The sequence below is a fragment of the Rosa chinensis genome, chromosome 6 (genome assembly GCF_002994745.2).
Source record: "Rosa chinensis cultivar Old Blush chromosome 6, RchiOBHm-V2, whole genome shotgun sequence".
Classification (NCBI taxonomy): domain Eukaryota; kingdom Viridiplantae; phylum Streptophyta; class Magnoliopsida; order Rosales; family Rosaceae; genus Rosa; species Rosa chinensis.
The window spans coordinates 32,095,141-32,112,456 of record NC_037093.1 but is presented as its reverse complement, the minus strand read 5'-3'; the positions used below and the strand labels follow the sequence as shown (position 1 = coordinate 32,112,456).

At 37.7% G+C, this 17,316-nt stretch overlaps 1 protein-coding gene across 2 annotated transcripts; it reads left to right on the top strand.

Annotated features, from left to right (window-relative positions):
* Window positions 1-8,160: 8,160 nt before the first annotated feature.
* On the top strand, window positions 8,161-15,774 carry LOC112170091. Of its 2 annotated transcripts, XM_024307236.2 has the most exons (9): window positions 8,161-8,548; window positions 8,643-8,746; window positions 8,850-9,057; window positions 9,150-9,675; window positions 9,775-10,026; window positions 10,138-10,329; window positions 10,422-10,496; window positions 10,621-13,038; window positions 15,305-15,774. In XM_024307236.2, the coding sequence occupies exons 1-9, from the start codon at window positions 8,397-8,399 to the stop codon at window positions 15,617-15,619; spliced, it is 4,242 nt and encodes a 1,413-aa protein (XP_024163004.1). In that variant the 5' UTR covers window positions 8,161-8,396; the 3' UTR covers window positions 15,620-15,774. The 2 variants fall into 2 exon arrangements, with proteins under 2 accessions (XP_024163004.1, XP_040363595.1); XM_040507661.1 differs by lacking the exon at window positions 8,161-8,548 and having other exon boundaries at window positions 8,830-9,057.
* The last annotated feature ends 1,542 nt before the right edge of the window (window positions 15,775-17,316 follow it).

Below are 17,316 nucleotides of genomic sequence, written 5' to 3'. Positions count from 1 at the left end.
CAAAGTGTTAAAGGATGGTGGGCAGATTGTGGTGCAAATAGGCATATCTGCTATGATAAAGATTGGTTCAAGAAATACACTCCTTTTAAGGAGCCCAAAACAGTTATGCTTGAAGATTCACATACTACTCATGTACTTGGAACTGGTGAGGTGGAACTCAAATTTACTTCTGGTAGAGTGCTAACTTTGAAAGATGTGTTGCATACACCCTCCATGAGAAAAAATTTGATGTCTAGTTATCTTCTTAATAAGGCTGGTTTTAAACAAACTATGGAATCTGACCAATATGTGATCACCAAAAAAGGTGTATTTGTGGGCAAAGGTTATGCTTGTGATGGCATGTTCAAATTGAATGTTGAGAACAATAATAAAGCATCTACTTCAGTTTACATGCTCTCTTCTTTGAATTTTTGACATGCACGTTTATGTCATATAAATAGTAGATATGTGGGAATCATGAGTAGCTTGGGTTTAATTCCTTCAGTGCAAAAGGATTTTGAAAAATGTGAGACTTGCAGTAAAGCAAAAATTACTAGAAGGCCGCACAAAAATGTTGAAAGGAATACCGAGCTATTGGAATTAATTCATACAGACTTGTGTGAATTTTAACTCGTGGAGGTAACAGGTATTTTATCACTTTTATTGATGATTGTTCTAAATATGCTCATGTCTATTTGTTGAAAAATAAAAGTGATGCTTTTGCCAAATTTAAAGAGTTCCTCCTTGAGGTTGAAAATCAATTCGGTAGAAAAATTAAAAGACTCTAAAGTGATAGAGGGAGATAATATGATTCTTCTGAATTCAATTCTTTTGTTCAATCTTTAGGAGTGATTCATGAAGCTACTCCACCTTATTCACCTGCATCTAATGGTGTGGCAGAAAGAAAAAATAGAACTTTGATTGAGTTAACAAATGCCATGTTGATTGATTCAGGTGCTCCCTCTAATCTTTGGGGTGAAGCAGTTTTAACTGCTTGTTATGTGTTGAATAGAGTGCCACATAAAAATACAAAAATTACACCATTTGAGGTGTGGAAGGGGCATAAACCAAATTTGGGTTATCTTAGAGTTTGGGGTTGTCTAGCATTTGTGAGGTTAACTGACCCTAAAAGACCAAAATTGGGTGCTAGAGCTACTACTTGTGTTTTCGTTGGATATGCTTTAAATAGTACAGCCTATAGATTTCTTGATGTTGAAAATCATATTGTGCTTGAATCTGGTGATGCAATTTTTCATGAAGAAAAATTTCCTTTTAAATCAAAAAATAGTGGGGGTCAAGAATCTAGAGAAAACATTTTTTCACAACCTAGTTCTTCTTCTTCTAATTTGCATATACAAGAAACTAATGAAAATGAACCTAGAAGAAGTAAGAGAGCTAGAGTTGAAAAAGATTTTGGCCCTGACTATTATGTTTATAATGTTGAGGAAAATCCTATTTCTTTACATGAAGCTTTATCATCACCAGATGCAATTTTTTGGAAAGAGGCTGTGAATGATGGTGACAAGTGCATATATTATAAATCTTGGAAAAATTCACATGTTATTATTAGTCTCTATGTGAATGATCTCTTAATTTTTGGCTCAAATTTGCATGTAATTGATGAGACAAAAACTATGCTTAAAAGCAATTTTGATATGAAAGATCTTGGTGAGGCTAATGTTATTTTGGGCATGAAAATAACAAAAACATGTGATGATATTTTTCTTGATCAGTCACATTATATTGAGAAGATTTTGAAAAAATATGATTATGTTAGCCACAAGCATGTGGCTACTCCTTTTGATTCTAGTGTTCACTTGTTTTCTGTTGAAAGTGAAAATGATGTGATTAATCAAAAGGAATATGCTAGCATAATTGGCAGTTTGCGCTATGCAACTGACTGCACTAGACCTGACATTGCCTATGCAGTTGGAGTACTTAGCAGGTTCACAAGTAAACCAGGTAAAGAACATTGGCATGCAATTGAGCGTGTTGTGAAATATTTGCTTGGTACTAAAAATTATGGATTATTTTATAAAAAATATCCTGCTGTACTTTAAGGCTTTTGTGATGCCGATTAGAATACTTTGTCAGGTGATTCTCGCTCTACCACTGGTTATATTTTTACATTAGGTGGATGTGCTATTTGTTGGAAATCAAAGAAGCAAACAATAATTTCTAATTCAACCATGGAAGCTGAACTTATTGCTCTAGCTTCAGTAAGTGAAGAAGCAAATTGGTTGAGAGATTTATTGCATGAAATTCCCTTGTGGGAAAAACCTATACCACCTATATTGATTCATTGTGATAGCACTGCAGCTATTGGTAGAGTAAATAACCGTTATTATAACGGTAAATCCAGACCTATAAGAAGAAAGCACAGTACTGTGAGATCATATTTGAGTGATGGAATTATTAATGTGAATTATGTTAAATCATGTGATAATCTTGCAGATCCTTTAACTAAGGGCTTGGCAAGAGAAAAGGTCTGGAATACATCGAGGGGGATGGGATTGAAGCTCATATCATCATGAGCCATATATGAGGACACCCAACCCGGTGATTAGAGATCCTAAAAACTAGGTTCAATGGGAAAAACGAATCATAAGGTGGCCGTAAGAAAAATGCACTATATTTTCTTACTCATCCCTATGATGTAAGTGCATTAATCTTGTAACGTATATGAAGGTTGAGTTCACTTAAAACTCTTAATAAAATCTGTAGCTCATATGAGTGGGATGTCATAGTTACAAGAGCATCCTTGACGGATTTTACCTATATGAGTGTGAGAGTGGGGTCGCTCTCTATGAGAATTGGGCTTATTCTTGAAATGCACTCATGAAAACCGGGATAAGCACGAGGCCGTAACGTGCTGGCTAATAAAGCTCATATTAACACCTGAATTATTATATGTGAGCAGTAGTTCTTATTTTCCCTTAAGCAGTTGTAGTTCAAGTCTGAGACCACTATCAACTCTGGAGTAGAGATTGCTGTTTCACTAAGTGAAGGTTCAATGCAGAGCACACCTTCATGATGCATAATGGTTTGTCTTTGGCCGGTAACTTTGGTTTATATTTGTTTTTAAAGTATTAAAATGAGTGGGGGAATGTTGTTACATTTTAATATTTTATTTATTATTGAAATTAAATTTGGTTGAATTTATTTTGTGTTTAAAATATGAATTTATTTGTGTGTTTAAATTCAGAATTTATTTTGAATTTTATTTTGTAACTCATGGTGTTTTATTTTGATTTATTTTGGGTTTTAATTTTTATAACCTATGGCTTTTGGTTACTACCCTATTAATGGTGGGGAGTGATAGGAGTATTTTAATGCGACGTTTTACTTGCTTTTCCCTACATTTCTTGCGTTATTTCCTTAATAAAATCCTGTTTAGGAAAGTTTCCATTCTTCGATTGGGAAAGTTCCTATTTGTACAAAGTTTCCATTTTTGTAGTTTCTATTTTTCATTTTTAGAAAGTTTCCCATTTTCAGTTTAGGAAAGTTGTCATTTTTCATTTTAGGAAAGTTTCTATTTTTCTTACTAGTTTCTATTTTCAGGTCCTTATCACAAATGAGCTGAAATGAGCTCACAAATGGAGAGAGAAGCTAGCCAACGTTGGAGGGAGACAAGATGAAGTACAAAGGGAAGCACAAATGAGCAGAAATGAAGAAGTGAAGCTTTCCTGGTCCAACCAGGAAACCCTGTCCAGAAAAGGAAAGCTTGCCAAAACAAGACTCTTGAGCCAACCAAGAATGGAGATCGAATTAATGAAGTGACATGGCATGAGAGAAGCTTCTTGAAAACTCTAAATGATGACATGGCATAAAGGTGGCGCATGGAGGCCCAAGAACTCTCAAGACTTATTGGATTTTCGGCAAAATGGATCAAAGGCCCATAAAGCCCATGCAATTAGGGTTTTTGACGCATGATTAAACCCTAGGGAGAGTTTGCCGTCCAAAGCCAAGAGAGAAACAAGGGAGATGGCGTGAAAAATCAGAAATTAAAAGAAGATTTCGGTTGAGATTTTCTAGGGCTATTTTTATGGAAAGAAAATATATTTGGAGACCTACCTAGAGAATTTGCCGTGAAAATACAAGGAAGGAGAGAGATTTGCCGTGTGAATCAAAAGAAAACCCTAGAGATTTCGGAAAAGAGATATTCAAGGGAGAAATAAAAGGAAAGAGAAAAAGGTGGAGACCAAGAAAAGCTCAAAAGAAGTCTAGATACATTCCTATATTCCCTAAAGGAGTTTTGGCCGAATTTAAAGTATAAAATCAGAATATTATCAAGGGAATTTCGGCCAAGATTATTAGGGAATTAAATGGAATTTTGTGATTGGTTGAACCACCTCATAGGGCTTATTTGGCAAGATATTATTGGAGGAAATTATGTGGAATTTTCAGATTAATTCCATGAGGTTTACACGGCTTGGAGAGCAAGGAGGCCGTGCTCCTATATATACTCTCTTATATGTGACGTGAAGGGAGTTTAGACTCTCTAGAAAACTTTAGAAAAAAATTCAGAAAAGTTCCTTAGCATAGCCGTGAGTTTCTCCATCCTCTAGTCATCTCCACGAGTTCAAGTAAGGCCAAGGGAGAAGAAGCATAGCCGTGAGCATCCATCATCCATCTCCAACCTTGAAGCTTGCTTTCAAGATTCAAGAGGCCACCACATCAATCGTTCATCACCATCTCCATCTCACGGTGTAATCCGATTCTCCTTTGTAACCTTTGCTTTGAATTTCGTTGGTTATGAACTAGTTGACATATGTGTTTGAACAAATATTAATTTCTGGAATTTTTATGATTAATTGAGAATTTTCAGATTCATATTATTGTTCTTCGAGAGTTGCTTATGTGGGTTTGTTTAATTAAATTTGCGTTATAGATAACTTTTGTATTTTAATCTTATGTGGTTGCAAACACTTAGGGTTTTGATATAATTGGTGCTAGGTTTAAGAACATGAAATCGACTTTTCGTTTTGTGTAAACTTGAATCAAAGTAGTAAAGGTTTTGTGCAAAGACCGAATTTAATTAATGAGGATTGCAATTAGGTGGACTTTTCCATACTAAGTTGTACACTTGAGTTGATAGCCTTTCTCTATGTGTAATGCGTTAAACATGACATGATTGACTAGCTTTCTAGGGTTTGATTGCATGTTTGATAGGATTAATCTAGGTGCTTTCGCTTAGGTTAATTAGCATTGAAAAGTAAAAAATGGGAATTCATTTGCTTTCGAATGTTTCACATGATCGACTCCTTTCTCATGACTTAGATGAACAATATTAGGGTTTGAATCGATTTTAATCATAAGTTTCGGTTTTGATCTTTGTTCTCTCATTCCATCTTTGTATTTACGTTTTTGCATTTTAATTCTTTTGTTTACTTAGTTTTATTTTCGAAAAAACCCAAAAACAAAATCTCCCCCCTTTTCGTAAATAATGTTTATACTTGTGAATATCTTTTATACTTTGTTTTAATTTTAATTGTTTGTTTGTCCTACATTGACAGGTGTACCCTCAATCCCCGGAATAGAACGATCCCTATTTGCTTATACTACTAACGATATTTTCAGGGTTAAATTATGCGCTTGCTTTTGGGCGCATTAGGGAGTGTCCTAAGAGCCTATAAATAGCACCATTTGTTGCATGCTCAAACACATCATTGCTTTTACGTAATATTGTTACGAAACACTACTATTCGCCCATCAATTTTCTTTCCAAAATGCCCCAAAGTGTGTTGTGTGTTTTTTGGCCAAAGAAAAGTGTTCTTTTGGTGGAGTTTTGGGTTCCTCCAATTTGTGCAGATTGGTGTGAGCGTATCCTAGAGGGGACAAGTCAAGAGATTTCTGGTGCACCGGCATTGTTCCGCAGAGGGCTTGAATCTCCTTAAAGAGAGCGAGATACCCGCGCCTCAGCCTTTTGTCAACGAGTTTCTCATATAGAAATTATAATTTTATTGTAATTTCACCAACACCTGATGTTGCTAGGAGACCTGGTGAGACTAGGAGATGCTGTGTCTTGAAGATGACTCAAGATAGTTCAAGATTGTTCTAGATTATTGAAGGAATTTCGGCAATGTTGAAGAATAATTTCGAATTGGCCCATTTTGGGAGAGTTTGGCCCAAAGTTTGAAGCATGTGACTTGCACATGAGTCTCTAGATCCTTCTTGACGTCTTGAGAAGTCAATGGCCCATTCTAATTGCTTTTTGTCGTGAGAATTACAAGAAATATCAAGGGATTTTCGACAAATATCTTTTTGGGATTATTTTGGCAAATACAAGAATGAGTTTGCATTCAGATTGTGGATTCGGGATATCGTTGGTGACCTTGTTTAAAAGAAAATTTTCACAGCTATTAGTATTGGTATCCAAACCATCATGCCCGGTGCTTTGTATGTGATGTAATTGTATTATTATTTGTGCTTAAAATTTGGGGCGTGACAGCCATTTTGCAGCAAGCCCTTTCTCTGTCACTCGGTTGTCTCATGGCATCGAACTAGTGGCCAAGGCTTCCTCTCGACGTCGTCGTCCTCCCTATAGTCTTGGTTTCTTCATACATGATTCGGTGAGAGAGAAACAAAACAAAGAAGGAGTTTGGCCTTTCCGGCGAGTTTTTCTGATTCCTGCAATTTCGTGGCATCAAAACGATGGCCATAGCTTCCTCTCGATGTCGCCGACGTCTCTACTGTCTTGGTTTCTCAAATCGAGCTGTAGTGAGAGAGAATTGAGGATTCGAGGCTTCTGAGTTTCTGACTATTTTCTGGGTGTTTTCCGGCGTGCTTCGATTTCAACTCAGATATAGTTTGTCTATTTGTAGAGCTTCACATGATGATATGCCTGAAATTGAGTTTTGGTTAGGATTGAAGAAATTGAAAATTTGAGACATGCATCTACTGCAAGTTATTGTTCAGAGTGGCGATGATGGCTAGTGTCGGCTTAATCTTGGGTTTGATTATATATTGGATATTTGTTAACAATTGAATCATTGTCAAAAAAAAACAAAAGCTATATTTTTCTTGGGGGGGGGGGGGGGGGAATAAATTGTGGTGATGAGAGAGAAATGAAGAAAGAGAAGAGGATCTAAGGGTCTGTATCTCCGTCGGTGGCGGCAGATGAACACTGCCTTGATTCACCTCTGTCACAGGTATTCCCTCCAAGCTACGATCTACATGTCTATGGCCAGTAGCACCTCACCAAGTCCCAGATTCGATTTCTCAAGCAACACCCCTCGGTGACATTCCCCCATAGAGTCGGGGACAATTTTGAAATTTTGCCTTCCATGTGGGCCTCACTTGTGCTGAGTCGGAATGCCATGTTAGTAGCTAAACGACTGAATTTGACAGATGGACCTATTGGAAGAGGAATGATGGTGTAGGAGTGTTTTTGATAAAATTGAAAGTCAAGGGACTGAATTGATGTTGGACTCAAATCACAGGGTAGCAAACAATATTTAGTACTGCTGAACATGGGAGAATGTTATTCGTCTCAACCGTAGGGTTGCCATTTGGTTTGGTAATAATCGAACCAATCGAATACCAACCAATATTTTTTAGGTTTGGTAAACCAATTTTTTAGTAGTCGAAACCAATAAAATTGAAATCGAATATTACAGAAAAAATTGGTTGGTTAGTTTTGGTAAATACTGAATCTATCGATTATCTGAATATTAGCTCTCTCTCTCTCTCTCTCTCTCTCTATATATATATATATATATATATTTTTTTTTTGGAATAAATATGGATTTCATTAATACGCATGTCAAATTAGCAATTACATATTCTTCTATTGCCTTTGAATTAGACAAAATCAAGAAGTTGTGGTAAGAGAACCACTGTGATACATAGGGATATATCACCTATATTCGAATTAATTGCTCACTTACAAGCTTGCTTTAATAACTATGAAGTTCTTAGACATATTATATAGGCCTTAAAATCCTATCCATATATAAAAGAATGTCTTCCATTTCGCGCATGTCTTCCCGTTGAAGACCATGGACTTCAAGATGATCCTCCTTCAAAAAAGAAAAAAACATTTTATAGATTTTATTGGAGGATGGGTATTGTGAGAAAGTCAAGGAGGTGTAAATAATATGTTAGGATATTTGTAAAAGTAAGTTGAAGATGTATTAAGTAGATATGTTCAAATACCGGTTATAGAGGTATGAATAGAAGTTCCCAGTGCCGTGAGTCGGTGATAAAACACAAAAAAAAACTTCCTCTCTCCACTCCCAAACTCTTCTACGGATCTAATTGCCATCACTATCTCTCACCCAGCGCCAGCACAGTTCCCCAACTCCCTCTCCGACGAAGAGGAGGGAGCACCCATGCGTGGCTAGCAACAAAAGCTTGAAATTGGATAGGCTTGTTGTTTGATTCGAAGTAAAAAGAGGGCAGAGGCAGAGGCAGTGATGGAGAAATCGGGGTCGCGAGAGCTACGATGCGTAGGGAAATTAGAAATCGAAAGGCCAAAGCCCGTCGGCTTCCTCTGCGGCTCAATCCCTGTTCCCACCGACAAACCCTTCCACTCTTTTCACTCCGCTCTCATTCCCTCACCCCAAACGTCCGTAATCTCTCTCTCTCTTTCTACCTATATGCATACATGCATGCATATGAAACGATATGAATCTGATTTGACTTGATTTTTCTGTTTCCAGAGTCAGTGCTCCTCGTTATCGGATGCTTCCCACTGAGACTGACCTCAACAGCCCTCCGCTCCTTTCCAGTTTTCCCGATAAGATTCTTCCCGTCCATTCCGGAGGTACACTTTTCAGTTTCATCATCTAGTAATGAAATTGGAGTCTCGGGCTCTTTTGCAATGTTGATTCATTGCCTTATGCTCAGTATTGTTGGTTGGCTGGCAGATAAAGCCTGGGACGGTGGTGCTGTCACATCAAATCTTGCTAGGAAATGTGAGGCCCTTGCTGTTTCTGGTTTAGTTGAGTATGGAGATGAGATTGATGTAATTTCTCCCGCTGACATTCTCAAGCAGATATTCAAAATGCCATATTCAAAGGCTCGGCTTTCGGTCGCAGTTCAGCGGATTGGGCACACACTTATTCTTAATACCGGGTTTGTATATCGCTAACTTTAACTTTGCTTATACATCGTTTCTGTGTCCCCTATTTTGTTATGTACCTTATGACGTGCCTTTTGAGGTGTAGGCCTGATGTTGAAGAGGGAGAAAAGTTGATCAGGAGACGTCAAAATCAGTCAAAATGTCTTGATCAATCTTTGTTTTTGAATTTCGCCATGCATTCTGTTCGAATGGAAGCTTGTGATTGCCCACCAACTCATCATGTCGCATCAAATGAGCAGTCAAATGCTTCTGTTCTACCTGGAGTGAATACTGGTTTTGTGCGACAGCATCATCATGTAGCTCGGGGTGAAGGGACAAAGCATACTTCAGAGTATGCGCAAGTTAAACAAGATGAATTCGTTTGGGCAAGTAAGAAAAGTAAAAACAAAACGGGACATAATGCTGTGAAAAAAGCTTCACAAGTTGGTGACAAGCCCGTGTCTTCGATGCAAGAGTCTGAAAAACATAAACGAGGTGGTAACGATGAGTTTTTACGGGTATTGTTTTGGCAATTTCACAATTTTCGCATGCTACTGGGAAGTGACTTGCTTCTGTTCAGTAATGAAAAATATGTTGCTGTTAGCCTGCATCTATGGGACATTTCCCGAGAGGTAAAAGTGAACTATTGTATACTTTTTCTTTTTCCCTCCTATTCTTTTGGCATATTCACTATCTTTTTGGTTTCTTTGTTTATCTACATATTGTGACAGGTTAAACCTATAACTTGGCTTGAAGCCTGGCTAGACAATGTCATGGCTAGTGTGCCAGAGATGGCCATCTGTTATCATAAAAACGGTGTGGTCCATAGTTACGAGCTTCTGAAAACAGATGATATATTTCTACTGAAAGGAATATCTGATGATGGCACTCCTGCTTTTCATCCTTATGTGGTACAGCAAAATGGCCTTGCTGTTTTAAGGTTCCTTCAAGAAAACTGCAAGCAAGATCCTGGAGCTTATTGGGTAGTGATGTGATTTAATTTGTTTGACATTGGTATTTGTTCGTATTTTTTTTTCAACAATCTTTATAGTGGCATCTCTATGACAACATTCATCCTTTCTATAATCTTTCAGCTGTATAAAAGTGCTGGGGAAAATGACATTCAACTTTTCGATCTTTCTGTTATTCCAAAGAACCACTCTTCTAATGATTGCGATGATAGCTCAAGCTCTCTGCCTTCTTTATTGCATCGACGGAGAAGTGATTCCTTGTATTCATTGGGGACTCTCTTGTATCGAAGTGCTCACAGGCTCTCACTTTCAATGGTGTGAAAGACATTTCTATTGTATTTGGTACATACTCCTATTCATGTATTTATTTCTTACAAATAATTTTTCGTTTCTTTGAATTGCTGCAGGCTCCAAACAATGTGGCAAGGTGTGCGAGGTTCTTTAGAAAATGTTTGGAACTTCTTGATGAGCCAAATCATCTGGTAGCGGTGTTACTAGATTGATGTTTTTCTTTTTTTTGTTCTTTGGTTATTGCTTCCTGACTTTTACTAAAATTAGTAAGCATACAAATAAAATGATAACTATAATTAGTGCATTGCTGAACAGGTTGTACGTGCATCTGCCCATGAACAATTTGCTAGGCTTATTTTGAACAATGATGACGAGCTGGAATTAACATCTGATGCTCTGCCAGCAGAATGTGAGCTTACAGTTAGCCATGCTCAAGAAGAATCTATAGACTTTTTAAGTAGTATTTCTGAATCATTAGTCCATGATCAGTTATTATCTCTAGTGGGAGAGGAAAAGTCATGTGAAGATGGACCAAGTTTTCAAGATATAGTACCAGGTGCTTCTGTAAATATGACTCTAGAAGCAAATGCACATTCTCCAAGTAAATTGATAACAGCAGGTGACATGGACTTTGGAGATTTGCCAGAATCCATACCAAATTTCTCTTGTGATGAAAGATCTACAGTTTGCAAATTGTCTCCAACAACAACAGACGTAGTTCAGAGTATTGCTGAACCCATCTCCTCAAAACTTGCTGCAATACACCATGTTTCTCAAGCTATTAAATCTCTTAGGTGGATGCGGCAACTGCATATTACGGAACCCAAGTTAGTGGGCCAGGAATCCCAGGATAGTGAAACTCAAGTTGAAAGTAGTAGGTCAGCTTCATCTGTTAATCTTTCTGTTTGTGCATGTGGTGATGCTGACTGTATCGAAGTTTGTGACATTCGGGAATGGCTTCCCACATCAAAGTTGGACTATAAGTTATGGAAGCTGGTTCTTTTGCTTGGGGAATCTTATTTGGCACTTGGACAAGCTTATTTAGAGGATGACCAGTTACATCAAGCTTTGAAGGTTGTAGAATTAGCATGCTCTGTCTATGGATCAATGCCTCAGCATCTTGAAGATACCAAATTCATTTCTTCAATGAATAGTTGCTGGTCTTCAAAGTCAAAAAATAATAATACAAATAAAAAGACAAGATCATATAATAGTGATCAGAGATTTCTAAAGAGCTCAAATGGTGATTGTCTGACTTTTGAGCAATTCTCATCCATTTACCTCTTCTGGGCCAAGGCATGGATATTAGTGGGAGATGTGTATGTTGAGTTCCATAAAGCTAAGGATAGTATTATATCTGAACCGGAAGAGAGAAAACATTCAACTTCAGAGGTAAAAGTATCATCTGAGGTTGTGAAAGAAGTTAAAAGGCTTAAGAGGAAGCTGGGGCAGCATGTGCAGAACTGCACTTCATGTTCTTTAGTAAATTGCAGCTGTCAAAGTGATAGGGCAAGCAGTGGTAGTAGTGCTAGTAGCAGTAGTGGACCAAGTGGTGATATGCGCTCGGTAAGTTATGGCAGGAAATACATTAAAAGCCCATATCCTAAGAGCAACACCTACCCACATTTGAGAGACCTGGAAGATAGTCTTTGTTTGGAAGCGGAGAATAAAAACATACTGGATGTTGAGTCGACTGTGGTGTCTCAGTGCGATGTTGCTTTGAAAAAAACTGGGGGAATATTCAAGTACCTTGGAGGTCCTGCAATTGGAGATGTTGAATACAATCTTTCAGGAGCCCTATGCTGTTATGAAGAAGCTAGAAAGGCATTAGGTGGTTTTCCATCGAGTTCAGAAGAGCTACAATCTGTAATGAAAAAGAAAGGGTGGGTATGCAATGAATTGGGCCGCAATAGACTTGCGAGGAAAGAACTGAGCAAAGCTGAATCTGCTTTTATAGATGCTATAAAATCATTCAGAGAAGTTTCTGATCATACCAACATTGTACTAATAAACTGCAACTTGGGCCATGGAAGACGAGCAGTCGCAGAAGAGGTGGTATCAAAGATCGATGGTCTTAAGATGCATTCCACATTTCCTAATGCATATGTTCATGCACTGGAGACTGCAAAATTGGAATATAGCGAATCACTTAAATTTTACGGGGCAGCAAAGGCAGAGCTGAGTGCTTTTGTTGAAGACTCTGGCTCTGTGTTGAATGATTTGAGGACTGAGGTATGCACACAGTTTGCTCATACATATCTGAGACTCGGAATGCTATTGGCAAGAGAAGATATTACAGTGGAAGTTTATGGAACTGGAGTGTTGGAAGACATGCATACAGGGTCCGCAAGTCCTACTGGAAGAAAATCAAGAAAAGAATCACGAAAGCATGAGATTTCAGCAAATGATGCCATTAGGAAGGCACTGTCTGTTTATGAATCATTAGGTGAACTACGGAAACAGGAGGCGGCATATGCTTATTATCAGCTCGCTTGCTACCAAAGGGATTGTTGTTTGAAGTTCTTGGAGCCAGATCAAAAGAAATGCAACGTATCCATTGGTGAAAACAGTATTCTTCAGCGGGTCAAGCAGTATGCATCCTTGGCAGAGAGGAACTGGCAAAAGGCCATGGGTTTCTATGGCCCAAAAACACATCCTACAATGTACCTAACTATTCTTATAGAGAGATCAGAGCTCTCATTGAAAGTTTCAAGCCACTTGCACTCAAATGTGGTATGTTCTTGAACTCTGTACATACACGACTATTTCTTTAAAAATATTGAGTACTTGCTAATGACATTATCATTTAATCCATTCCTATTTGAAACTGGCATTGAGACTTGAAAACTATATGGCGAAGTTTCTCTGATCTAGACATTTATTTTACTTCAAGCCAACTTCTGTTCTTTCAGCCCTTGGATTGACTTATTTTGAGTCATCCTCTTTGACAAAACCATAATGACATGAAATGTGAGAATGTACAGTGCTCATTCTGGAATAATTTTCTGTTTTTGTCATGTTAGTTTTTGAGTTCGTTTACCTATATTTGCATGGCATGGGAAAATTATATTTTCAATTTTCTGCCTTCTGTTTTCATTTTCAACTTCAAGGTACTGCATTAGAGTTTTGGTAGTGGTAACTATTTAGCATTCAGCCATATAATTTTTCGTCAATCATGCACCCCATTTAGAAGTGTACAGTGTCATAAGATATTATGTATTTACATTCAGAAACTCATATGGAGTTATTATTTTCATGATTGTTATTTATATGTGAAGATGGTAATGCTTTATTCTTTTTTTTTGGCAGTTTATTTTACAGTGTTGAATTCTAATAGTAAGTACACTAGTGTGCAGTGTGCTATGTTAGTCGAAGAGGTTACTAGCAACAATGTATATAAATGATTTAAACAGTGATAGTTTAACACTGGCTATTTTAGACTGATGCTGTGTCTTCTTTCTCATAAAAAAAAATGAGATTCTAAGAAAAGTAATTTTTTTGTATATTGAGGTTTTTATGCTAAGTTTAGGGATTTGGGATTTGATTTACGGCTTGTAGCAGTTTCATTTTAGGAAATGGGGAAAAGAAGAGCCCTGCCCGCGCAGCGGGGGGTTAGGGGAGAGAGAGATGGTTGAGAGAGTTCTTTTTCCCTTTCCTCATTTGTATGAATTATCTCGAAGTCAAGATTTTTTTCCCCGGGATGTATGTCAAAACTTCTGTCCCCTGAAGTGCATTCTGGGTTTTAAAGGAACATTAACGACCTGGAAGTCGAGGAAATCATTTCTTTCTTATCTCTAGTTGAGGATGTAGTGCTGGTTCCATCTAATAGGTCAGGTAGGAGAAGGTGGTTATTAGTCTTCTAGGAATGTTATTCGTGTCGATTTTGTTACAAAATATTTGATGGACAACCCCACTCGTACTCAGTTTACTCCTCTCATGTAAATTGGGAAGTCTGGAGTACCTCCTAAAGTATGGTCATATGGGATTAGCATTCATTTCTCTTGGGAAGATCCTTTGTTGCCATATTTGTGTAGTGTCTTTGTTCTTTGTTCATTGTTGGCTTTGATGATGCTTTTTAAGCTTTTCTTTTTAGTTCACTGGAATTTTTATTCACTGCTCTGTAATTTTTCTATTATTGATGAACTTTTTTTCTATCAAAAAAAGAAAAGAAAAAGGATCTGATTAGTCAATTAAATGCGAACCCTTGTTGTAATACATATCTGTAAAGAGAACTCTTCACATACATTTGAACACCACTATAAGTTTTCCATCCCACAATGTACTTTTCATACAACTGCAACTCTTATGATCATTACAAGATGAGGAAATGATGTCATCAACTAATACTAAAACAACTCATGAACACACCATGTAATTACAAGTTTAATTGATCTTACATGTTGTCAGACCAGGAAAAGAAGTTATTTGCTTTGCTGCATTTGTCTAACAATTGTTCATTCCTTTTGATGACTCATTTGCTGACTCCTGTTTATCTTCATGGGTAAATGACATTGAACTTACTAGTAATTTAATTCTAGTTGGAAGTTATCAAGACATTATTGTGATTTGATTTTTGGACTGGCCTTATAAACAATGAAATGGGCCATGATATGGACTGGTCTTGAATGTTTAATAAAGTAATTATTTCCCTATTTTTGCCAAAGTTGTGAATTTGAGGTCTGAAGGCTTTGATTGCAGATCAAGTTATTAGGATTTATTGGAATGAATTATGGTGTGATAAAGAATGGCTTTAAAAAGATAGGGGGGAATAGGTTGTGGATTCCAGGTTGTTGAAGTCAGTGTACTGGCTGTTGGGTTTAGGAGAAATGAAAACGATTAATTTGGGGATGCAGTGGGACTGAAACAAGGGGATGTTAACATATTTCAGGTGTACTTGGTAAATTGTGTGACAATTTTTGTGTTATCCCGTATAATAAGTAAACTAAAGCAAATCTTATTAACGTTATCATTTGCCGTGCCTTTATTTCTTATTTTCCAGATGCTGGAATCAGCTGTGTCTTGTTTGCTTGAAGGACGGTATGTATCGTCGGAAACAGATTCAGACTCTTTGAAGAGTGGTGACTCTGAGGTACATGCCAAATTTTGGAATCAGTTGCAGATGGTTTTGAAGAAGATGTTGACCGTGACACTTTCAGCAAGTGGCAACAAATTACCTGTTTCTCAACCTCGGCAACTGCAGACTATATCCAACAGATCTGGGGATGCTGAAAAGCTGAGGGAGCTTTACAAAATATCTCTCAAGTGCACGGAGTTGAGTCAGTTGGGTGTTATGCACAATTTGTGGACCTCATAAGTTTGGAACTAATACAAATTATGGTTTCTAATGTATTGTAACAGTTGAAATGACTTTTAAGTTTGTGACATGTAAGACTACATTGACAGGGTGACACGAGTTATTGTGTGATTTTCTGTTGCTAGTTCTCTGAATTTACATAAGTTCACTGGAAAGTTTGTTGGTGTCACACTGTCACATAATCAGACTTTAAAAAGTTTTCATGCGAGTTGGATGGCCGACTTCATTCAGTTGGCCATTTCAAAAGCCTGAAAGTACACACTAAGTGCACGGTGGAAGATCTTCTGGGATTTCGTTTTGATCGATTTCCTGCCAATTACTGAATAGCTTACAGCTTGTTTCATTTTTTGTTGATATTGTGGGTTCTTTTGCATTTGATATGTTTTGTGGCAGCAGGAGTACGGCAAGCTCTTTACATGATAGACACCGCTCGTTCTACCATATCTACCTCTTTTTTGCCCGGTTCTTTTTGGTTTCTTGGAGAACTAAAGTTGCTATAGTACTCTGGCAGAACGCTATGTGGTGGATGAACACAATGCCTACTTTCCTCCGTCTCCCTAGTATTCACCATCTTCATTCATTTATTCCGTTCTTCTTTGGTAGATTTGATATGATAAAACCCCAGTACCTTCTGTTTTTGGATTGCTGGCGCGGCTCTCAGGTTCTCTTTTGCCATTTGGCGGCCATGTAACATGACATTCATGAACCCGCCATTTATATTTTGATTTTCAAATCTTTTCTTAGCCTCAGTCCGTTCAGTTTCCCTAGATTCAGAAAACCTATGTTTCTTTTCTTTTATTGACAAGGGGTGGATGACCCCTTCAACAGGGAACCCTATGCTCCAGGTTGGGCTGAAAATTCATAGCACTGGCCGGTTGCTTTCTTCTTGGGAGGAGGGAGTTTTTAAGCAGCGTCATGTGGAGATGAAATTGATCCAGGCTAAGCTTGACCAATTGATGGGGCTGCCCTATGAGCCGGACCAATGGGATGAGCAGAAAGGTTTGCAGCATCAGTTTAATGAGTTACTATCTTTGAATGAAACATATTGGCGTCAACGATCAAGAATTCTCTGGTTAAAAGACGGGGACCGGAACACGGCTTTTTTTTCATAGGAGAGCTTCTAATAGAAAGAGTAGAAACTTTATTACTAGTTTACTGGATCCAGAGGGTACTTGGCAGTCTTCTCCTTCTGCCATAACTACTATTTTGACCAATTATTATGAGAATATTTTTCGACATGAGCATTTTGACCCTTTTGCATAAGATATTGTTCTTAATACTGTTCAGACCCGTGTAACTGTTGAGATGAATAGTGCTTTAATTGCCCATTATTCAGATGTTGAGATTAAAAAAGCTTTGTTCCAGATGCATCCGTCTAAATCTCCTGGCCCGGCTGGTATGTCTCCTCATTTCTTCCAAAGGTATTGGTCTATTGTGCATAATGATGTTTGCCTAGCAGTCCATACGGTGTTAGAAACTGGGCATCTTCCTATGGAATCCAACTTTACTCACTTGGTTCTGATCCCTAAAGTGAAGGAACCGAAAGTTGCATCTGATTTGAGGCCTATTGCTTTATGTTATGTGGTGTATAAAATTGCTTCTAAAGCTCTGGCTAACAGATTGAAAGTGATCTTGCCTCATATTATATCACCTTTGCAGAGTGCTTTTGTTCCAGGTAGACTCATCTCAGACAACAC